The following is a 21,223-nucleotide window of genomic DNA, read 5'->3' on the forward strand; positions in this document are numbered from 1 at the left end:
AGCTTCGAGCCGAGTTTCAACTTTCCTTTCATTTCTCTCTCTCCTCTACAGGTCTCAACCTCCACGGTTGCGGAACCCTAAATCTATCGATTGCAGCTCGGACAGACGACAGCCTCTTCTTTTCTCATTACTGCATACTTCAGCAGCGCTTGTCTCGCTCTTCCTACGATCCGGACAATTCGAGCTTTCGGCAGCGACCGTCAGCAGCTAGCCGGGACTGCGGGTCTTGTCGTCGCAGGGACGTGCATCGCCTACTCTTTATCCGCCGGCCGCCATTTCTCTCCCCGACAGTGACGAACGCATTACCGACATACTTCTTCTCCGGCGCCTGTAGCGGCACGATTGAAGCCACCCAACTCGAACTCTGGCGATGAACACGAGAGCCGCCCCGGGAGGCCTCGCCAGCTTCCGCCCTGCGGTGCTGGGCTTGGGGCGAGTATTCGGCCTCTGCTTTACGGCGGTTTCGGCGGCGCCTGTATCGTCGCAAGAGCGTCTTGGGGAGCACACAGACACCCCCGTATGGGTGCTGGCCGTCGCGTCGATGACGCTCGTTTTGCTGGGCGGTGCATTTGCCGGCTTGACCATCGCGTATGTGACTGACCTCAAGTCCTTGGCAACCGTGACACGGGTGACTGACACTGTAGCAGATTGATGGGCCAAGACTCCATCTACCTCCAGGTCGTCTCTGGCGATCCTACCGAGCCGCAACACAAGAACGCGGCACGAGTCCTTCGGCTGCTCAACAGGGGAAAGCATTGGGTATTGGTCACCTTGCTACTCGCCAACGTCATCGTCAACGAATCGCTCCCCGTGGTACTGGACCGCTTCTTGGGCGGCGGTGTTGCCGCTATCATAGGCAGCACAATCCTTATCGGTGAGCACTTGTAGCCTCCTTGTTTTACCACTTGTTTGCTTGCTCTCATCGTGTCGGCCGACTCTTCCATACTAATCCCGAATGCAGTCATTTTTGGCGAAATCGTGCCTCAGTCTGTGTGTGTGCGATTTGGCCTGCCGATTGGCGGAATCATGTCCACACCCGTCTTACTCCTCATGTACCTCTTGAGTCCGATAGCCTGGCCCACTGCCAAGCTTCTCGATTGGATTCTGGGAGAGGACCACGGTACCGTATACAAAAAGAGTGGCCTCAAAACGCTTGTGACTCTACACAAGTCTCTTGGCGAAGTGTCGGAGCGACTTAACCAAGATGAGGTCACCATCATCACCGCCGTTCTGGATCTCAAGGACAAGCCCGTATCAGAAGTCATGACTCCCATGGACGACGTGTTTACGCTTGCAGAGGACCATATCTTGGATGAGGACACCATGGATACGATTCTTTCTTCTGGATACTCGCGAATTCCAATCTACCGCTCAGGCAACCCAACCGACTTCGTGGGAATGCTTCTTGTTAAGACCCTTATTACGTACGATCCCGATGACCGCATTCCGGTTAGAGAAGTGCAACTGGGAGCCGTTGTAGAAACACGGCCTGAGACGAGCTGCCTGGACATCATCAACTTCTTCCAAGAGGGCAAATCTCACATGGTGTTGGTCTCTGAGTTTCCTGGGTCCAACCACGGCGCGCTTGGCGTGGTAACCTTGGAAGATGTCATCGAAGAGCTTATCGGAGAGTGAGTGCTGGAGTTTCTAATTTGTGGTCCCTTATCAGATATAAAATATCCTGAGCCGTGCTATGCTGTCTGTTACTAACGCGAGGCCCTATAGGGAAATTGTCGACGAATCAGACGTCTATGTCGACGTGCACAAGGCTATCCGGCGTCTAACCCCTGCTCCTCGAGTGCACCGTAGGCACAGTGACAATCCAGGCGCAGGAGTGGCGGTAAGGAAGACGCCGGACCTTGTGGCTAATAACCACAAACATCCCGAAGGTCAGACCCTTGACGTCAGCTCTTATAAGAGTGACTCAGGTCACCTTGAGCGCCCTCCCAAGACAGCTGTGTTCATGAAGCGCCAACATTCAGCAGGTCCCGATGGCCGCATGGGAAAGAGTCCGGTGCCTGTTAAAGCATCGCTTGATGAGATGCGACAGCAACTCCGGCTCGGACCCGCGAACCGCGCGGCGAATCCTCGCAGCAGCACGAGAGGAAGCGTGTTCAAGATCAAACAAGGCTTGGGAACAGTAGTAACGACCACCACAACCGAGCCTGCAAAGCCGGTCAATGGCGAAGCAGCGGGCGCAGACGAGCACACCGAAACAACGCCACTATTGGGCAAAGACCAGAATGGAACAAGATAACGATGGGCAATGTGAAAATACTGCTTCAATACATGTGTGCGGAGACGACGAGAGCAATGAAAACAAGTAGCGAACGATGGAGTGCAAATGCTACTATGGAATAGTGCTTCGAAAAGGACGATTGTGTGGCTAGGACACGAGATTTTGTTTCATGTATCTCACTCTTACTTAATATGCTAGCGTTTTCAAGGGCCGTGGAATCTATCCTATGGGCTTTCGGGGCAAACGTCCCTTTTCCTTGTATCAATACTATCAATGTCGTTGATTTTCTTCTTGCCCCTTTACTTGTTTATTCTATTATTCTATCATTGTTGAACGCCTCGTTTCACATCTCTAATCATACCATATAGCATTCATGCCAAATCCAGGTTCTGGAACCCGCACCCTCGCAACCCGCGCCAAGAATTCGTCCTGCCACCGATATATCTCCAACCATCCCTCTTGATCGTCCGTAATGGCAACCCACTCGTCGGTCCAATCGCTCGGCGCCACGGCATTGCTGTGGCCGCCGCTCGTGGGTGTCGGACTCAGGCAGATCTGGCGCTCAATGACACCTTCATCAGACAGCTTGAAGGCGGCGACGTAGCCGGTGAGATCGAAGCTGTTGGCGCGAGACGAGGCGAAGAGATACTTGCCCGAGTATGAGAGAGCGCACACGTCGGCACGGTACTGGGTCCAGCGATTGGGAATGCCAGGCGGGATCAAGGGGAAATGGCGGTGCGTGAAGACGGGCAGGTGAGTTGCGGGATCGATGAGGTATTCGCAGATGCGGTTGCCCTTTTCCATGAGGGCATAGAGATAGTTGCCCGATGGGTGGATGGCGACCCATCGCGGGTGGTCGCGTGGGTCTGGACAGTCGATGGCCCCGACGAGCTCGAGCTCCGGGGACTCGGGCTGTCGCTTCTTGTGGACCCAGAGCTTGTTGGCCGTGAGATCGGCTGAGTAGAGGTACGTCTCTGTTGGGTCGAATACCATGCCGTGGATGCCCGTATTAGGCTGGTACTCGTAGTTCTGGACGTTGTTCACCAGGGCGCCGGAGGAAGCGTCGGTAGTGAACACGGAGCCGTGGCCGGCATGTTTGTAAAAGGGGTTGCAGTAGACTGCGTAGGGGGGCTTTTTGGCGGCGAGGAGGAAGATGGCGCGGGTGTTTGTTTCGGGAGAGGCGGCTTGAGCTGTAAACAAGATTGAGGATTAGAATTAGATTCTTCGAACTTGGTATACATATAGTTGACCTGGGAGAGACGTACGATCGTGAAGCATTGGGTGGGAGACTTGGTGGACGATTTCTGTGGGCGAGTTGACATTGAAGCTCGACCACTTCTTCATGGCAGCTCCGTAGATGGCCTTTTTCTCGTGCTGTTATACAGGGGATGCATTAGTTTTTTCTGTCCACGATATATGTATGCCCTTCAATTCGTTTTTGGACTACGTTTCTGAGCTTACATCAAACGTCATCCATGAGATGGGCTCGTCATGCGCAATCTCGGTGCGCTTGACGAGCTTGAGCGTGAGCGCCTCGTCGTCAAAGGCAAACGTGAAGATGGCGCCGGGCGGCGTCCACGTGCCGACCATGAGATGGTGAATCCCCATTTTCGAGGGCAGTTTTGGCTTCTCACCAATTTCGCCGTTTGTGCGTCGCGATAGTTGTCGCAATTGTCGGCCGCGAATGTGGGTACTAGTGGTTGGTGCGAGGAGCTTTGAACGAACCGCTGTTGCAAGCCGGTTTGAGCTCATGAAAAGCAGGGTCGTACGATGAAGAGTATGAAGATGCAGGATTAGTGACGCGACAGCACGCGCAGTGATGTGATGAGCTTCAAGAGAAATTGATACGGCATCTACAGACTACATCATAGCTTCAGATCGAGGATATTCCTTTATCCCCCTGTCGACCTTGCATCCCCCAAAGCCTCGAATGGTGCTAAAAACTTCCCGATGCTAGTGCCGCTCTCTATACGTGCCTCGAATTGGCGCCGCTATATCCGGAGCCCTTACAAGAATATCGAGAAGCAGCAGGAAATAACTCGCCATTTGTTTGCCGCTCGTTGGACCGGGATTCAAACCGCAGAACTGAAACGATCAATAGGCACCTAGAGAATCGCGGGGCAAAAAAACGACATCACCTGTGCTAAGAAGAGTAAGAGCTCGCCTCGCTCGCCTAAAGTGGGGTTCGGGGGGCTGGCGGGGGGGCCGCAGGCGCTAAAGAGATGGAAATGAGGGGCTTCCCGGCCGGTTTGTAGATTCGGTAATTGGGACTGGAGAAGCAACGTGAGACTTTGGGACTGATGGGTGCAGTGTCGGGTAGTTAATGGCTTGTATCCGTGGGGGATGCGGCGGGAGGGCTATCCGGGGATGTTGATGCTGTAGATGCTCTGTATAGTTGTAATATCTACTGCTGCTTCATAGTCAAATAATATTACTATCACCAGATGTTGAATCGAATGAAACTATTTACAACTACGAGCGTGAAGTAAGGAATGCATGCAGCCAGCTAATCAAGTGCCACATGCAAACTGATGCTGCGCCGTTGTAGGTATTGCAGCAGCTGTGTCTGCCCCGGCGCGGCTTTTCCGGGGGCCGTTCGCACAGCAGCAACATAGCAGTCCCGACTCCAGCTCCCGGACCTCGTTTCCGCAACCCCAGGTGGCTAAAAAATACTCCCCCATGTGCCGGTGGCTTCATGGCCCATCGCGCGTTTTTCCCCACACTTTGCCCCCTTCGACCACTGACCTCGAGGCTATTGTGTCTGACAGCAGTTTCTTTACCCGCCGTGCAGCTATCTATGCATGCATGCACAAGTCAGATCCTGATATTACGTGCGGGTGGAGGATGACCACCTGAAGATCTTTATATATATATATCTCAACGTCCCACCGTCTTCTATCTTTCTTTCATACTCCATTCCTCATTGCATTCTTAGTCTTTGACTCCTCCTCCCTCTTGCATCATCCATACATACAGCTCTAGTACCTAGTTTCACACATTGATAGATACCCCCCGCAAAGCCTCAGTCTCGTTTTTCGATAATCACACACAAAGGTCTCTAAACACCAACAACACATACACAAAATGGCTACCAACGGTACCACAAATGGCACCACCAACGGCGCGTCGGCCCGCTTCGACCCTACCTTCACCAAGCGTGTCATTGAGACCATGGGCCCCAACATGACTCCCCGCAACCGCCAGGTCATGAGCGCTCTGTTAACTCACCTGCACGACTTTGCCCGCGAGGTCGAGCTTACCGTGGACGAGTGGATGACGGGCGTGCACTTTATCAACGCCGTGGGCCAGATCTCAACCAAGACCCGAAACGAGGCCCATCGAGTGTCTGATGTGCTTGGCTTGGAGTCGTATGTCATTCGTTACATGTACCCTTATAGCACCCTTTGACTAACACGCCACTTTAGCCTCGTTGATGAAATCGCCAACAAGATCGTCGCCGAGGGCGACATTGATCCCACCTCATCATCCATCCTGGGGCCCTTCTGGTCGCCCAACGCCCCCTTCCGCGAGAACGGCGGCTCCATCATCCAGGACCCCAACCCCTCCGGCCGCGTCGCCCTGATGCACGGCACCATCACAGACCTGCTCACCGGCAAGCCCATCCCCAACGCCGTCTTCGACATCTGGCAGGCCAGCGCCAACGGCAAATACGACTTCCAGGACCCCGAGAACCAGAGCCCCAACAACCTGCGCGGCAAGTTCAAGGCCGACGAGAACGGCAAATACTGGTTCTACTGCTACCACCCTACTGCCTACTCTCTGCCTACCGATGGTCCTTCCTATAAGCTGCTGACGCTGATGGATCGCCACCCCATGCGCCCTGCCCACATTCACATCATGGTGAGTTTCAACACACACCCAATTTCAACTGACAAATGCAATCCAAGAGCATTGCTAATCAGATATTTTGTAATAGGTCACTCACCCCGAATACAAGGGATGCACAACTCAGCTCTACCCCAAGGACGACCCCTGGTTGGCCACTGACACCGTCTTCGCTGTCAAGGACGACCTCATCATCGACTTCAAGCCCCTCAAGGGCGACGACAAGGCTACTCTAGATCTGGAATACAATGTCGTTTTGGCGCCCAAGGGATACAAGGGCAAGCAGTTCTAAAACAGAGAAGGAAAAAAAATAGAGAAAGCAAAAGATAGGCTGCAGCGGTATTTGGCTAGCCACATGTGTTTTCATGTATAATTTGGATGGGGGTTAGAATGACGACAAAGGGAAAAATCATCGTTCGGTTGTATTATCAGCTAGTTTTGCGTATATGTATTGTATCATTTACTATTTTACATAGTATATAGCATTTTATTTTCATATCACTTTTTGATGGAAGAGGAAATTACGCGGATAGAAATACCCAGCACACGCCCCATTGCTTGCATTTGCTGTTGCTTGCATGCAGTATGCAGCATGTAGGTGTTGCGTATCTAGGCACGCGCAGAGAGCATGGATTCAGGGTCCGAAACTAAAATGGGGGGCGATCTCCCGAGCTCTGCAGTTGACAGGGGTCCCATTGGCGTAGATTGTGTTGGATTGGTGGCCAAATAGCTTTCATGCTGGCAGTACACCTATAGCATTCTTCTGATCGTTATTCCTGTATAAAACCAAGTTGCCGATAGGGATAGCTCTGTCGGTACGTGTGAATCGTTTTGAGCCAACTGCCGCGTCTAAAGTAATGATATCTTGGTATTATCGTAGCACAAGAATGTCTTTCAACTATCTCACATGATCTAGTTAAAGCAATAATGTTATGTTATATAATATGAAGTCTTATGACATAGGCAATTGGCCCACAACTCGGCATACATGAGTCGCTGGCAAGCAAATATCCTTTCATCGACATCCTCGACGATGTCAACAAGGCGAGCAGAGGTTACCTGCACCGATTGCCACATCTTGAATGGCATGATGAAGAAGATTGGCGTCTATCATGTATCCCGTGCTGTCTACCTTTGAAGTGCAGTAAGAGATGTCTTGGTTTCAGGCTTCAAGCGGATATCATTTTTTTCTCTCCTCGCATATCTAGCCACGATATGGCGTTACTGCAAAAACAATGATGAAAGCTTGTGGCTCAAATTCGCGAAATTACAAGAAACTAAATTTACAACCGAATGTTTGATAAAGCCCCGGGTAGTCCAGATGTCTGTCAATCGTAAATGCTGGCTTGCAGATTAACATCGCAGCTTTACTCTAAGAGGCCTCCTGCCTATTTAGGTTGCTATTTTCTACGAGACCCCTGACAAGAATAAAGGCGGGTGCATTCACCGTCGTTCTAAAGTTCATCTCAATTCATTACAATACGAAAATGCATCTATCTCAGTAGATATTTATTGATAGCGCTGAATCGCCATGAAGTCTGAAACCCTCTTTCTAATGGCACTAAGAGCAGCTCAGACTGATCCTAGAGGTACAAGATAACCCGCTAGAGATCTCCATTCTCTCGACCCAACATAGGACACGTCTATAGCCTGCCATTCTTCATTTTTCCCCTCCCCTCCCCTTTATGGCTCTCAAGTGAGATGTAATATTCTTTCCTCCATTATTTTCCGCTTCGGGAGTCCGGGATGCACGCAAAGCTCATGCGGGTCAAGAACCTACCTACGGTACCTACACATCGTAATGTTACTTGGAAAGCTCGCACTCCTTCTTAATTTTGTGCCGTATTATTAATCATACGAGCGAGAAACAATAGAGCCTTGCAGTATGGTATTGAGCACAAGAGTGACAAGAGACAGCCGTTGAAATTTATCAAGTAATTTTTAATCTAAAAGTTATTGCCTGTATAGCGAAACTATCTATAGTCTTGGTAAACAGTTTGTTTATATACTAATTATAATGCCATGTTTTCTCAAGTTAAGCCAAAAGTTATTAAAAAAAGTCAATATTATCAAGAAAAGGTACCTAGGTACTGGGTACCAACACAAAGCGCACGGTGCCATTATCAACAGACGAAAGCAACTCTAGCTCCTTATACCCGCGCTCTGTGATATCTCATCACGATCGACTCGTTTAGACGAGAAAGACAAAGGGGCCCGCCTTTTTTTTTTTAACCCCCCTTCGCCACGTACGCATGCATCTCTCATGTAACGGTTTCGGTTCCTCCCGCGCGGCCAATTCACCAGTTCTCTTGCATATCGCCCAATAGCAATCAACCAAACTCATTATCAACGCTGCCATCCGCCATCTTTTTTCTTCTTCTCTTCTTTCATCACAGTCCCCAGCCACGTGTGTGACGCAACCATGCCACTTTTTCTCCAACCTCGCCGTCACAGTTCCTTTTTGTATTCCTTCTCAATCTCCTTTTTTTTCTTTTTCCTTCTCCCCTCACAAGGTCTGGAACTTTCCGGCTTTGATGCCATGGGCCCATATTTCATAGCTCCAGCCTCTTTACTTTTTCTTTTTTTCTTTCTTTCTTCACCATATACTGCTACCATAGATCTCGTCAATGCTACACTACATTACGCGCACCAGACCGCCATCCTTCCAAAACGCATCATACGGCACATGCCAAAAAACCTAGACAAATGAAGTAAAATGAGATGTTCAAAAGAAACTTTCAATAAATTAAAAAATAAACCTCATGATTGCCCACTCACCCTCCTCCAATTAATACCTGCTCCACCAAAACATGCCACACCCTTTTCTTTCCCCAGAAACCGGCAAATCGTTGTCAGGCAATGCATGTCTCACTCACACAGACACACACAAGCTTCACCCAATTCTTCCTTGCCACGCCTCACACGCCCGGCCCAGCAGGGATCCAGTTCCGCGAAGAAAAGGAAGAAAAAGGTTCCCATGTGGTGCTTGTTTACTCCTGATAAGTCTCTACGTACGTCAGTCAGCTAGAGCTACTACTAGTAGTAGTATTACCTACAAGGTACAAAATTGGCACCTCTACTGCCGATTCTGTACATAACTCGCAGCCGCACCTCTTGCGCAAGTTGCGACAGCTCACAAAGTCAGTCCTCGGTAGCTCCCACTAGCACCAGCGCCAGCTTTGCCAATCGCGCCGTATGACATCTTTTCTGGCCCATCCGGCCTGTTTTTTCCTCTTTTTCCCCTGGCATCAAAATGCTTGCATCTTAGCGCGGCGCCCACCCCCCATGTCCATGGCCGTTGCTGCGGCAACACGTCCCCCACATCAACAACAAACCAGAGCCCGCCACCCACTCGCCCAACCCCCAGCTAAGCCCCGTCGTGTTGCGAGAGAGAGGCGCGCGACCGACCGCAAAAACCCACGGGCGTGTTTCCTTTCTTTGGGGCTGCTTCCCTCCCTCCCTGAAAAGCGTCAGCGCTCCCCTAAATCGAGAAGAGAGCATTCTCCACTTGACGCAATCCAACTGCAGCTCGCTCTTCTGGACTCGGCAAGACATGTAGAGCAGCAGACAAGGTTGAAAAGGGTCAAGCCTGGGTGCCGACATAGCATAGCATAGCTTCAGTTCCTTCCACGCTGCATCTTCCCTTTCCGCAATCTGCAATGTCACTTTGGCAGCTGTAACTTGAGGCATCATTTTTCTTCTTCTTCCTTCTTCTTCTTTTCTCTTTGGGCGCACTTTCTTTTCTTTCTTTGCCAGCTTCGTCCAGCTCTTGATTATCAACCTCCCGAATCCCTTTTGGCCCGCCAAGGGCCCCCCTTCTGTGCTGTCCTTCGTCTTCTTCATCATTGCGCGTTCCAGACCAGCCCGGGTATAGTTACCGTCCGAGACGTCGAGTTCCCCGTCCTTGCCCTTTTGTACAACAAGTGGCTTTCGCAACCCCCAAGAAAAAGGAGCGCCCGGCTGTGCAACCGAGACCCGATATAGATACACGAGCAGCAAAGAGAACTGCATAGCAAATAGACCAGTGTTTCTGCTCGTCATATCGAGCAGAGGCGTGCCATGGCCTCCAGCAATGGCATCTATAATCCCAGCAGCAGCAATTTTAGCACGCCTCAGCATCAACACCAGCATCAGCGAGCGAAGCCATCCGTCCTAAAGTTCATCCACCGCCGAGATCAATCCTCCACCGACGCCGCGCTGCAGCCCCCCAAGGCCTCGCCCCTGGAAGCACAGTTCTCCAACGTCATGCCCGTCGGCAACTTCGCCAGAAACAATCCCGGGGCTCTCGGCGAGCTTCAGCATAATCAGCAGGAGCCGGCTCCTCGACCCCCGCCGCGCAAATCTCGAGACGACCGCCGACCGGAGCCCGAGCCAGAGAATCGCTCAGACTCACCTACTAAGAAGAGCTTGTTCCTGAGCATGAGCAAATCGCGCGAGTCCTCTCCAACCAAGAGCCCGAAGAAGGCCAAATCTGGGACCAGTCTTACGGGGCTGCTCAGCCGGCCCAAGACGGTCAAGAACCTGCATAAGCTGGTAACAGACGGCGATGAGATACGGTCAGGGAAGGACAAGGAGAATAGAACGCCGGTTGAGCCGCCGCACAGTGCTACGTTGCCCGTTTACGCTCAATTCGCCAACAACGAATCCATGAACTCCTTGCCGCCCCCTAGTCCAACTAGGAGCACTAGGGAGTCCTCGGAGAGACGGTCGATGGCTAAGGAACGATCGCGTCCTTTCATGTATGCAACCAGATCACAGCAGGACATTAAGAAGTCGTCTATAAAGTCTGATTCGCCCAACGGGACCAAGTCAGACTCGTTCAAGGGTAAGTCTATCCGAGAGCGAGGCAAAGTCTTTGGAACCTTTGCCAGCTTTGGCCATGGCCGATCCAAATCGGAGACGTCCACGCCCCGGGCTGGCTCCCCTTCCGCAGCTGGTCCCGTGCTGGACTTGAAGGACATCAACAAGCAGCTCGAGGCGCTTCTGGACCGTCGAAACATTCCGGAAAACCAGCGCTACAAGATGCGAAACTTGAGCGACACGATCAAGATGGAATTCATTCGACAAGACTGGGCTGAAATGCGAGCTGCTAAGCTGGAGCGCAAACAAAACCGACCTCGAACGAGCATGAGCAGCAGCGTGAATGGCGGTGCCGCTGCCGCTGCCGCTGCCTCTACATCCACGTCAGCCGTCGTTTCCGATGCTGAAGAGGAAAAGCCGAAGCGAACTCGTGGTCGGAGTTTCACATTCTCTCGCGCGAAAAAGGAGAAGGAGCAAGAGAAAGAGAAAGGCCGCTCAGCCTCTAAAAACCGTTCAGTATCCAAAAGCCGTTCATCGTCCAAAAAGTCCAGTAAAGGAGAGAGCACACTGGGCCGTCATTTCAGAAACAAATCAGCCGACAGCGTGGCCAGCGACAACAGGCCAACCTCGAGCGCCAATTCATCTGCCAGTAGCGGACTGTTGTCCAAGATCAAACTCCAGCAGGGCCCGGCCGACTACGTTGCGTACTTTAGAAAAGTGCGCCAGCCGCAGCAAGTGGAAGTTGGCAAACTCCATAAACTAAGGCTACTACTGCGGAATGAGACCGTGGCGTGGATTGAAGAGTTTATCCAGCAAGGGGGGATGAAAGAAATCGTTGGGCTGCTGAATCGAATCATGGAAGTAGAATGGAGGTAAGCTTGTTTTTTTCTCCCCCATGTTATTTTAACCATCTTTATTTCGTTTGCGTTCTTGATCATGAAGTCTGACTCGGTAAACAAACAGAGAGGAGCACGAGGACGCTCTGCTTCACGAAAACTTATTATGCCTCAAGGCCCTCTCTACAACAGCCAGGGCAATGGAGTATCTCCACTCTGTCCAGGCTGACCTCTTTCCGAAACTACTACATATGCTCTTCGACCCTGACAAGAAGGGCCCTAGCGAGTTCACTACGCGCAATATCATCACATCTGTCTTGTACACGTACATCGAGTCAGCCTCCACCGCCGAGCGCGTTATCAGGGCTAGAAGCATCCTGAGACACCTGCGAGATCCAGAACCGGATGAATCTAACCGACCGCTTCCATTCGTTCTGGAGATGAGGCAAGAGCGGCCTTACCGGGTTTGGTGCAAGGAGGTCGTCAGCGTGACCAAAGAAGTCTTCTGGATCTTCCTCCATCACCTCAACGTGGTCGCGCTAACGCCCGAGACAGACAACTCAGGTGATGCAGCCATGAGCCGGCTTACCAACAACGAGGACCAGCAGTATGCATACATGCGCCGCCACTTCCCACAGGAAAAGGCCCCAGTGCCCGCTGCCCCTTATGTGGGCGGCGTGGAGTGGGACGCGACCAATTATCTCGCGTCTCACCTGGACCTGATGAATGCCATCCTGGCATGTACCCTCACCGCGGAAGAGAGAAACAAGCTGAGAGCCGACCTTCGCATCTCTGGATGGGAGCGGTGCATGGGGGGGAGCTTGCGACTGTGCAAAGAGAAATTTTACGGCAGTGTCCACACCGGGCTCAGGACGTGGGTGGCTGCGGCAGCGGAGGATAATTGGGACGTCAAGGACGTCAGATATGGCCCGCCTGCTGATGCCCGATCCCCAGTAAAATCTGTCCAGCGGAAAAAAGTTGAGGATGCGCCAAAGATCGACATGCCAAAGCTTGACTTTGGATCCAACAAGGTGCAGCAGACAAAGACACAGCCACGGACACAGGCACATTCACAGAAAAAGCCTCCTCCAAATGACGGGTGGTTATCATGATGAAGACAACAAAAAAGAGTCACCGCTAGTTCCAGAGAGCGGACATTTGCTAAAAAGCATGGGTTGTCGAATATCATCCACATGCGTGAAGCGGCAGATATGTGATCGGTTTACGCATGCGGAAATATAAATCCACTCGCAATATGTGGCTCTGCGTCTCGAATAACCACTTGGAAAGGAGAGAGGCGGAAAGAAAAATTAGAAAAAAATAGGACCACATAACAAGATTGTAAGGTGTTTATTGCTGGCGGGTATTTCCATGTCACTATTCTCCTGCGCTCCTGGGCATCCGGTCCAGTTGAGATGGAGACATTGGGTAGCGCCAAGGGGTTTTATGGCTTTTTTTTTATGTATTTTCCTTTGTTGAAACATTGGGGCATGGGTTTTTTCTGTATGATTGCATGTTCATGAGTTAATGACACGACTAGGCCTGCGGGCCACTTCATCTATAGGTATTGACGAAATTTGAGCTCAGATGCTTTGTCTCCAAACCATGATGTACAATTCGTGAATATCCTTTACCAATAGCAAGCGTGGATACAGACGGAATTATATAGATCAAGTTGTGCTCAATATGACTTACCTTGGTAGAAGCAGCTACTTGGTCGTTTGTCTCTCATGCCCCCCGGTGTAGTTTGAAAGCTTCATAGACAGACATGCCTTTGAGGACATCTTCCTTTACTTTGGCATCCGCTGCAACAAGGCTAGGCAATAGTTCCAAGACTTGACCGACTTTATCTTGTGGAATAATCACAACGCCATTGCCCGGGTCGCTAAACGCAACGTCGCCTGGGGTGACTTGAACTCCATTGACCTCGACAGCAACTTGGGCGGCCCATGGCACGCTACCACCACCAGCCCCCACGGTAGAAGTGCCGTAGGCCCAAATCTGTATAATTCAGACCCATGATGAGAGCTCGTCCATAAAAGTCAAAATATTGAAGAGCGGAAGGGGGTGTGTTCACATCAAATAGCAGGGATTCATCAGATGGTGAAGGAGGGGACTTACTGGCAAAGCGGTGCTTCTCAACTCGTCCAAGTCTCTCACTCTTCCGGCAACCATGATACCTGTGACCTGGCGTACTTTCATTCTCAGGGCCATGATGCCACCGCAGACGGCGTTTGTTTGACCTGGGGGCTGTTTTAAAACGGCAAAAGTCCCGGGCTGGATGATATCAGCCCAATGGGAATCCTTGGGGATGTTTTTCAAGGGCAGGCCATCGTCGGACGACCGTTCCTTTGGGGCAAATAAGATTGTAAACACAGGGGCAATGGTAACTTGTGATTCAGTGGCTTGGCCCCCTTGTTGCGGGCTGTATGCAACGAGGTCAGCAATGTAGCCGGCACCGGGGACGTTGAGCTTCAGCAGCGCATCTGAAATGTCACACGCCGAATACTGTGCAAGCTGTGCGATGATGTCGCCAGACAATGGCGACGACTGGGCCATGATGAAGTATGACGGCAATCTTGATAGTGGTCACTGGCGATCTCAGTTGGCATGTGACTCCAAGCCGCTCGTCCAAGAACAGGCTGAAGACTGACCGGGATGCTCCTCTGCCCACTATGCCGGCCGGATATTTCCAATTCTGAGTACTATTCAATGGCTAACGGAGGATTGATCGGACCTTGCGGAGCAAGCTCTGCTGCAACCCGCCGTACCTTGCACCGCTGCAGCTAGGCTAAGTCGGCCGGAGTATCGGAGTGCAGACGCACGGATGAATGCACCCGGAGGGGCGTGAGAGTGAGAATAAGTCGGTGAGCGGCAGCCGGGCTTCAATGGCCGTTGGTGATGATATGGAAACAGAGCAGAGCAAGGCTGGGCCAGGCTACCTGGCAGGTCGCCGCAGACCGGGGTTTGCAGTGGAAATGATTCGAATCTGAGCGTTGTGTGATGCCTCAGGCGGCGGCTGGACGGGCAAGTAACACCGAGCGCTGCAGACAATGGCAAAGTCGGGGCAGTAGCGATGGGGGAGTCGTGGAAGGAACATGAAGTGAGCAAAGTAAGAGGACTGGAGATGCTGTGGCGGCAACTGCAGCTGAAACCGGCGCTGAGAGGTCAGTAGGCCGAGGAGTAGGAACAATTTACCATGGAAGGAAATAGGTACTAAGTCGGCGGCGGCTGTAAGTCACAACCGCAATGACTGGAAGGCACGTCCTTGCATGTGCCAGAGCCGGAGCTACGCCAGGGCTGATGGAGCTGTGGGTAACTGTCTGGTGCTGCCGTCCACTTACATGTGGCGTTCATTTAGCAGTCTGGTTGATTTGAGTGCTTGGCGTTTTAAGGTGCACTGCAGCTAGTCAACCGTGGCTACACAGCGCTGCGTCTCAAACCTTCCATCACTTCTAGCTTCCCTGCGTGTTCCTTCATTTTCAATGCCCACCGCGCTTATAGTGTCTGCAGAACCTCGAATACCGAGTGGGAAAAGACAGACGAAGGAGAAGATTGCAAAAAGATGAAGATGACTGGAAGCTACAGAGGTCCAATGCCACGCCAAAACCCCCAGCGGCTGTCAAAAGGCCTGTAGTGGGGGTGTCCGAAGCAGAAACCGGAGCCACCGTAACACGGGCCGGCCAATCAGCCTCCGTACCAATCCAAACGCCCTGCTGCTGCAAGCTCCAGCACCGCTGCATCAGGCATTGTCCAGGCCTGGCCGGCCCTGTGGCCAAATTCGGTGAAAGAAGGCGGTTTGATAGGATCGAAACAAGAGTCGTGGAGACCGGCAACCGGCGTCGGCGGTGCAAATGATGCCACATTGGCTGCTGTTGGCGTCCCCATGAAGGTGCATGAGGTGCCTCGTGCCGGGCTTTGTGCCTGAATGATTGCCTGGATACACATGGGACGATGGACCTCGTTCGTGGGGCTGGCACAACACGAAGATGCAGCAAGTGCTGGGTGCTTCATCTTCTTACATGTATTCACAGGGACTGCCAGTATTGCCATCTTGGTAGGTGTAGTTGTTATTCAGGCTTGCAAGCTTGGAGAAGGCACTAACATTACAAAATGCTACCCCCAAGCAGGCTGCATGTGGTTTTCACTGAGCTGGCGTGGATGGCGCTAGCTGTAGGATCATGCAACTGCTCACGAGTGAACAGACAATAAGTGACAGCAAAAGAAGAGTTGATACGAGAATCATTGGAAGGATGCCAACCGTGCATAATGAGGCTGGACGATAACGAGTTTCCGATTTGCTGAGAAAAGCCCCTGCGCTCCGGCCAGCGACAGACGACAGGGTATGGGGTAATGGAGGGTCGGCTGGAGCAAAGGAGCAAAACAACAACAACAGCAGCAGACAGACGGCGACGATGGGTGAGTTCGTCCTATTGTGGCCGGTGAGCATGTACGCTCGAGATGATGGCGGGTTGAGAGCTGCATCTTGTGTAACCTGTTGAGCTGCGCAGGATACTGCCGATGCCGCGACAACCCGAGAGAACATGAGGCGCGATAGTCTACTGAGTGTATCCTGCTCGCAGGCTCCTGATTTCTGGCATCTCGATCGGCGTGCATCGAGATGCTAGAGATGAGTTACTTGTGTCTCATTCACTACATTGCCTGACTCTCGACAAACCTTGGGCCAGTCGGAGCCCCTCCGGCCGGCGCGGAAGCAAAGCTTTACAGAAGAGGGAAGGCATAGACTGTGTGGTGAACTCATCAGATGCGACAGGGGCCTCGAATGCGAATCACAGCCTGCCACAATGCCAAAGAACCAAAAAGGAAGCAAAAAAAGGTTGACAAGATTCTGCCAATGGAATGGATGCTGGGCCCTCGCTTACCCCTGTGCGGCCGATGGCAGGGGCCGGTGCTAGTGCTTCTGCGGCTGTCCTCAACGGACGAGTAACTGCAGATCCAACCAACCCCATGCAAAGTCGTGGCATCACTTCAACATGAATGTGTTTACGCCTGACAACTGAGACGGCCAAGCTGGACGAGATGCATGAAACTTGGCACAGCTGTACCTATGCGTTCAGGTACGTGGCCAGTCTCGATCGGCCTATACATGAATCGCCGGGGTTCTCTCCTTTGCTGCGCTGTGAATGCCAAAATCCTTATGTTGTGCTCTCCTCTCCTGCCGTGGGCTGCCATCTTCTGACTACCTATACACGATAGATTGATGGAAACGCTTACGGAATTATACAGCGTGTCTGGTCAGTCAACAGGTCCCTACCAAATTATCATTGCTGCGCAAAAGGGACCTGTTTCCCCCACCCAACCCAAGACTGCGTGGCTAGATCGATGACCGATTTGGGTGGTGGTGTGTGCCGCCGCCCCTCCCCTTTTTGTCGTTCAACACCCCTCTGGCGAAGGCTCAATGCGTGCGAGCTGGACAAACGCAGAGCTGCAGCAGTAGGGCAAGCCACAATGTCTCGGTGTTGGCTGTTCCGCGCATCTCTCATTTGACGAAACTCAAGTTTGGCTGCACATTCATATAGTACGTCACCTACATCTTACCGGAATCCAGGAAAGACATCCGTTGGGCTGGATTCGTTGCGCGGGGGCACATATTGGTGTGAGCCATGCACAGCATCTCTTGACAACTCAAGACAGCATGGAGTGCCTGTGTAACTCGTCGCCAGTTATCCAGGACAGCTGAAATCGAGACAGCCCGAATCAAGATTTCTAGCACGCCGTGCACACACCTGATGTCAGTTCGCGTCTGGTTGTGAACCTATCCGTTCCTCCCTTGCTTCTCCCAGCTCATTGTTGCTATTATTATCTCTCTTAGGTCTTTCACAAGGGTCACGACTCTTTCTATGCATTCCGCCCTTTGCGGACGTCTGTGCTTGAATGGCCTCCACCAGCGCCTGGCCAAAGTGATAAAAAGCACAATAATATGACAGTGACGACGATGCTTACGAATAGGTACATACCAAAAGACGAGCCCACACATGCATATACGGAGCACGTCCATACATGTTGTATGTAGCATGTTGCACGGAATTACATTATACGTACAAAGTACGACCTGGGCGTTGCCGCTTTCACTCATGTCCCCTTGCCTGATCTGGCTGACACATACTTTAGGTAGGTACTTGTAAGTATTACGGAGCGCGTTGTGTACGATTTCTGCCACGGGCGGATGGATCCCAAGGCCGCAGAGCCGGCGACTCGGGTCCGTTAAACCGTAACCAGTATTCCGGGCGATGCCATGTTTTGATCCTCTCCCCTGACGACTAGGTAGGTGTTGGCCCCCCTTCTCACGCTTCTCCCCAGTATATTCGACTAGCCCCCTCGGGGTAATTGGTCGTCTCCCACGGTTAATCCCCGATCTGAACGACGCGGCGACAACATCTCTGGAGAGCTTCCAGGCAATGCAAGGACCAAACACGGGGTAAGCTCGATGCTATCCAGAGGGTGGCTTTTGCAGGGGCAGAGCCGGTTGCCATTGGCCACGCGACGGCTCGCACCCCCGTCCTGTTAACCAATTGCCAGCAGAGCAGCCCTGGTATTGAGCGCTACACAACGTGCGTGTTCACAGTCTAGCTCCCGCGCGGTTCTCCAGTCCTAGCTGACGCACCTAAAGCTAGATGCTGCAGCCTCTGCATCGACCTCATGTATAAGGAGTCGCGCCATGGTCAGATAGCCTGGTCGACGCGAATCTCGGAGGAGGCTGGGAGCGTCTATGACGACAGACCGGGCTGGACCAGCGAGGACGAGAGGCTGCCAAGGCCCCGGGTTTGCATTGACTACGAGCACGTGTAATGATGCATACAGACCTCACTACCTAGTAATGCATCTGCCTCTACCAGGCATGTAACAAAGCAGCCTACATGGGTGGCTGACCTGTCTGTCTGTCGCGGTGCCTGGTCGCGATTAAGGTTGGACCAGCATAGCATTGATCAGCAGTATCCAGGCATCATAGTGGCAGGCAGAGACGCGATATGGGTCCGGCCCTGGCCTATATGGACGCCGGGAGGAGCAGAAGCGTGGCTGTCCTGCAGGCGCTAATCTGCTAGCCATCTGAGCAGGGCCAAGGTACGCGGTAGGTACAGGCGCTGCTCTGCTTAGCTGGCCTAGCCTTGACCAGGGCCTGCGATCCATTCGATTGTAGCGGGCTTGTACCAAATGAGAATAGCTGGCCGCAGCCGCCCGCACACGTCTGAGCTGTCACTATTCTTGCGTGTAGGCGCAGATTGAACACCGGCAAATATCAACATCTCCTTCTCAAACACTAATAAGGGGAATTTAGCAATAGCTTCTACTGTGCTTGGGGGAGAAATTAGAATCCTGTGCTCTTCGTGAGATGAGTCTTGAGGCTTTGTAGGAGCAGGAGGCAAGGCTGATGATTAGTAGGAGGGAGGTCGTAAGATACCACCCTCCAGATTTCTTAGCTGGTCAGATGGAGCGGGATGTTGGAGATGAATTCATCCCTCTGATTATGATTAGATTCTATACTAGGTAGGTGCTCGGAGTAGTACACGTCGTACAACTCTGAACGACTAGGATTTGATCTCATAATGACGACCAGTTCAACTCCTTGATATGGGCCGTCCAAGGGGCTTGCCGCTGCTGGCCGCAAGAGAAGAACGCAGCAAGCTCCAAGTACAGGGCAGCAGTATTTTTACACACACGCCACTTTATTGCCGCTACATCGTTTTTATCTCCAAGTTGAGCAAAGAAGCCAGCTTGAGCCCTTGCAGCGCACGGGCATTGCCTCCTCACAGCGGCAGTAGGCGGCGTAAGGGGCGTTTCTTTTTCTTTCTCGGGAGGGCAGCCAAGACTACCAGATATCATGTCATGTTTGGTTTTGTTGGCCCAGTGCTACGGAGAAATAGTTTGCTACCCACTTGGGTCGAATATTGGTCCATACCCCAGCATCGAGCTGGGAGGAAATACCAATTACCTGGTAGTAGTTATCATCATCACTGACACCTCTCAGAACCGCGCCTTGGGAGCACGACTGGTGGAGGCGGTAAGTTCAGCAAGGTATGGTAGTAGTAGTAGTACCTAGGACTCGGAGCTTGTACTCGGAGGTACCTCGCCGTACCCAGCATCCCCCTCGTCCATTAGGCGAGCTGCAGCAGCTGCCCGCAGTGACCTGGTGCCGCCGATGGGCTGGAAGAGTGAAGAAGAGCCGCTTTCTGCACCACCGAGAAACCAGACTAGCACTGCTGCTGCTGACTCTTTGGTGCTAGCGAGGGCCTTGCCGTGCTTAGCTGCGCGGTTCTCCGTGCATCTTTTGTGGACTGCTCGGATCCTGCTCCATACAGGACCCAGCGCAGTTCATACCATTGTCACCACCAGACGACTATTGCTGCTGGACTTGTACCTTGGGTACTGTGCGCCACGCCATCTGTACCTCTACGGAGCCGTCGCTGGCTGCTCGCTGCTCGTTCGCCCAGGCCAAGGCGCTCCAAACGAAGCATAACGCAGGATTACATACGCCCGTCCGCGGCCAACCTGCCGCCTGACAGATCACCTCACACAGCGCTTGAGCGGGTGTTTTGCCATTTGATGTACTCGGATGTACATGCAGGCAGCTGTTGCCCCCACACCCCTCCTCTTTTTTCTTCTTCTTTCTTTTTTCCTCTGTTCCATTTTGGCTCCGTCGTCTCCTCACTCCGCTTTGGCTGAACTCACTCCGAGCATCCACGTCTTGTTCTCGTCGCCTCGTCACAAACCACCCCCCAGCCACCCGTCTTTTTTTTTTCTCCTCTTCCCTGGGTCTCCTCTTCCTGGCCCTTCGTTCGCCGGTGCTGTCTTTCCCCCGTTTGGCCCGACCAACCTCGAGCAGCCTGCAACTCCAAGCCCCACCACACCTCCATCAACAAGGGCCTTACAGAGCCTTTCCAGGGTTCTGTCGAAAGGGACGCTTGCGAGATCTCCTGCTACTGCCACTGCTACTACTGCTAGCACCACCAAGCAGCAGCGGCAGCACTACCTCCGCCCAGAGGACACAGAGAAACACACACCGGCTGCACTGCTGCTGCACGGCGTGCCTGTCTGTACGTGGACGGTCCATCGAGGCGCCTGCTCGTCTAGCCCAGCGATCCGGAATAGGAGCTAGGGTTTCGAGCAAACCCTTGTCAGAATCATAAACACAATGTCAATAAAGTAAGCCTGCTTCTCGAGCCACCGTCGTCCCGTCTCTTTTCTCTCCTTCTTCCCAAGGCCCCCAATCCTGCTGCGTCTCTTGTTCATTGCCTGCCGGTTCCGTTTCTCGATTCTTTGTAGCTGGGCTCCGGGCTTCACGTCACCTCTGGCAGGAGAAAAAACTATTTAATTCCTCCTCGACTCTTCTCCTCTTCTCTCCTTCTTTCTTCCTCCTCCTCGAAACCACCTTTTCTTCCTCTTCTGCTGCTGCTTCATCTTGCGTCTTCATCTGCTTCATACAAAAGAGAGCGCAAGGCGTTTTGCTGCCCTTTGTCTCTCGCTGTCTGCTGCTTAGCCCGCT

General features: G+C 52.4%; 6 protein-coding genes across 6 annotated transcripts; 3 read left to right on the forward strand and 3 right to left on the reverse strand.

Moving 5' to 3' along the window:
• Positions 1–370: 370 nt before the first annotated feature.
• TGAM01_v205596 (hypothetical protein) lies at positions 371–2,257 on the forward strand (the record flags this gene model as incomplete). The annotated part of the gene is made up of 4 exons (XM_018802914.1): positions 371–588; positions 648–874; positions 962–1,631; positions 1,726–2,257. 4 exons carry the CDS (start codon positions 371–373, stop codon positions 2,255–2,257), a joined length of 1,647 nt encoding a protein of 548 aa, XP_018664031.1.
• Positions 2,258–2,590: 333 nt separating this feature from the next.
• TGAM01_v205597 (carboxy-cis,cis-muconate cyclase) lies at positions 2,591–3,991 on the reverse strand (the record flags this gene model as incomplete). The annotated part of the gene is made up of 3 exons (XM_018802915.1): positions 2,591–3,429; positions 3,505–3,613; positions 3,701–3,991. 3 exons carry the CDS (start codon positions 3,989–3,991, stop codon positions 2,591–2,593), a joined length of 1,239 nt encoding a protein of 412 aa, XP_018664032.1.
• Positions 3,992–5,323: 1,332 nt separating this feature from the next.
• TGAM01_v205598 (catechol dioxygenase) lies at positions 5,324–6,377 on the forward strand (the record flags this gene model as incomplete). The annotated part of the gene is made up of 3 exons (XM_018802916.1): positions 5,324–5,607; positions 5,665–6,100; positions 6,177–6,377. 3 exons carry the CDS (start codon positions 5,324–5,326, stop codon positions 6,375–6,377), a joined length of 921 nt encoding a protein of 306 aa, XP_018664033.1.
• A 3,767-nt stretch (positions 6,378–10,144) lies between these two features.
• Positions 10,145–12,833, forward strand: TGAM01_v205599 (hypothetical protein; the record flags this gene model as incomplete). Its single annotated transcript, XM_018802917.1, has 2 exons — positions 10,145–11,757; positions 11,849–12,833. 2 exons carry the CDS (start codon positions 10,145–10,147, stop codon positions 12,831–12,833), a joined length of 2,598 nt encoding a protein of 865 aa, XP_018664034.1.
• Positions 12,834–13,449: 616 nt separating this feature from the next.
• Positions 13,450–14,280, reverse strand: TGAM01_v205600 (hypothetical protein; the record flags this gene model as incomplete). The annotated part of the gene is made up of 2 exons (XM_018802918.1): positions 13,450–13,722; positions 13,843–14,280. The coding sequence occupies 2 exons, from the start codon at positions 14,278–14,280 to the stop codon at positions 13,450–13,452; spliced, it is 711 nt and encodes a 236-aa protein (XP_018664035.1).
• A 1,128-nt stretch (positions 14,281–15,408) lies between these two features.
• On the reverse strand, positions 15,409–15,774 carry TGAM01_v205601 (hypothetical protein; the record flags this gene model as incomplete). The annotated part of the gene is made up of 1 exon (XM_018802919.1): positions 15,409–15,774. One exon carries the CDS (start codon positions 15,772–15,774, stop codon positions 15,409–15,411), a length of 366 nt encoding a protein of 121 aa, XP_018664036.1.
• Positions 15,775–21,223: the final 5,449 nt, after the last annotated feature.

The sequence above is a fragment of the Trichoderma gamsii genome (assembly GCF_001481775.2).
Source record: "Trichoderma gamsii strain T6085 chromosome Unknown Scaffold_17.2, whole genome shotgun sequence".
Lineage (NCBI taxonomy): Eukaryota > Fungi > Ascomycota > Sordariomycetes > Hypocreales > Hypocreaceae > Trichoderma > Trichoderma gamsii.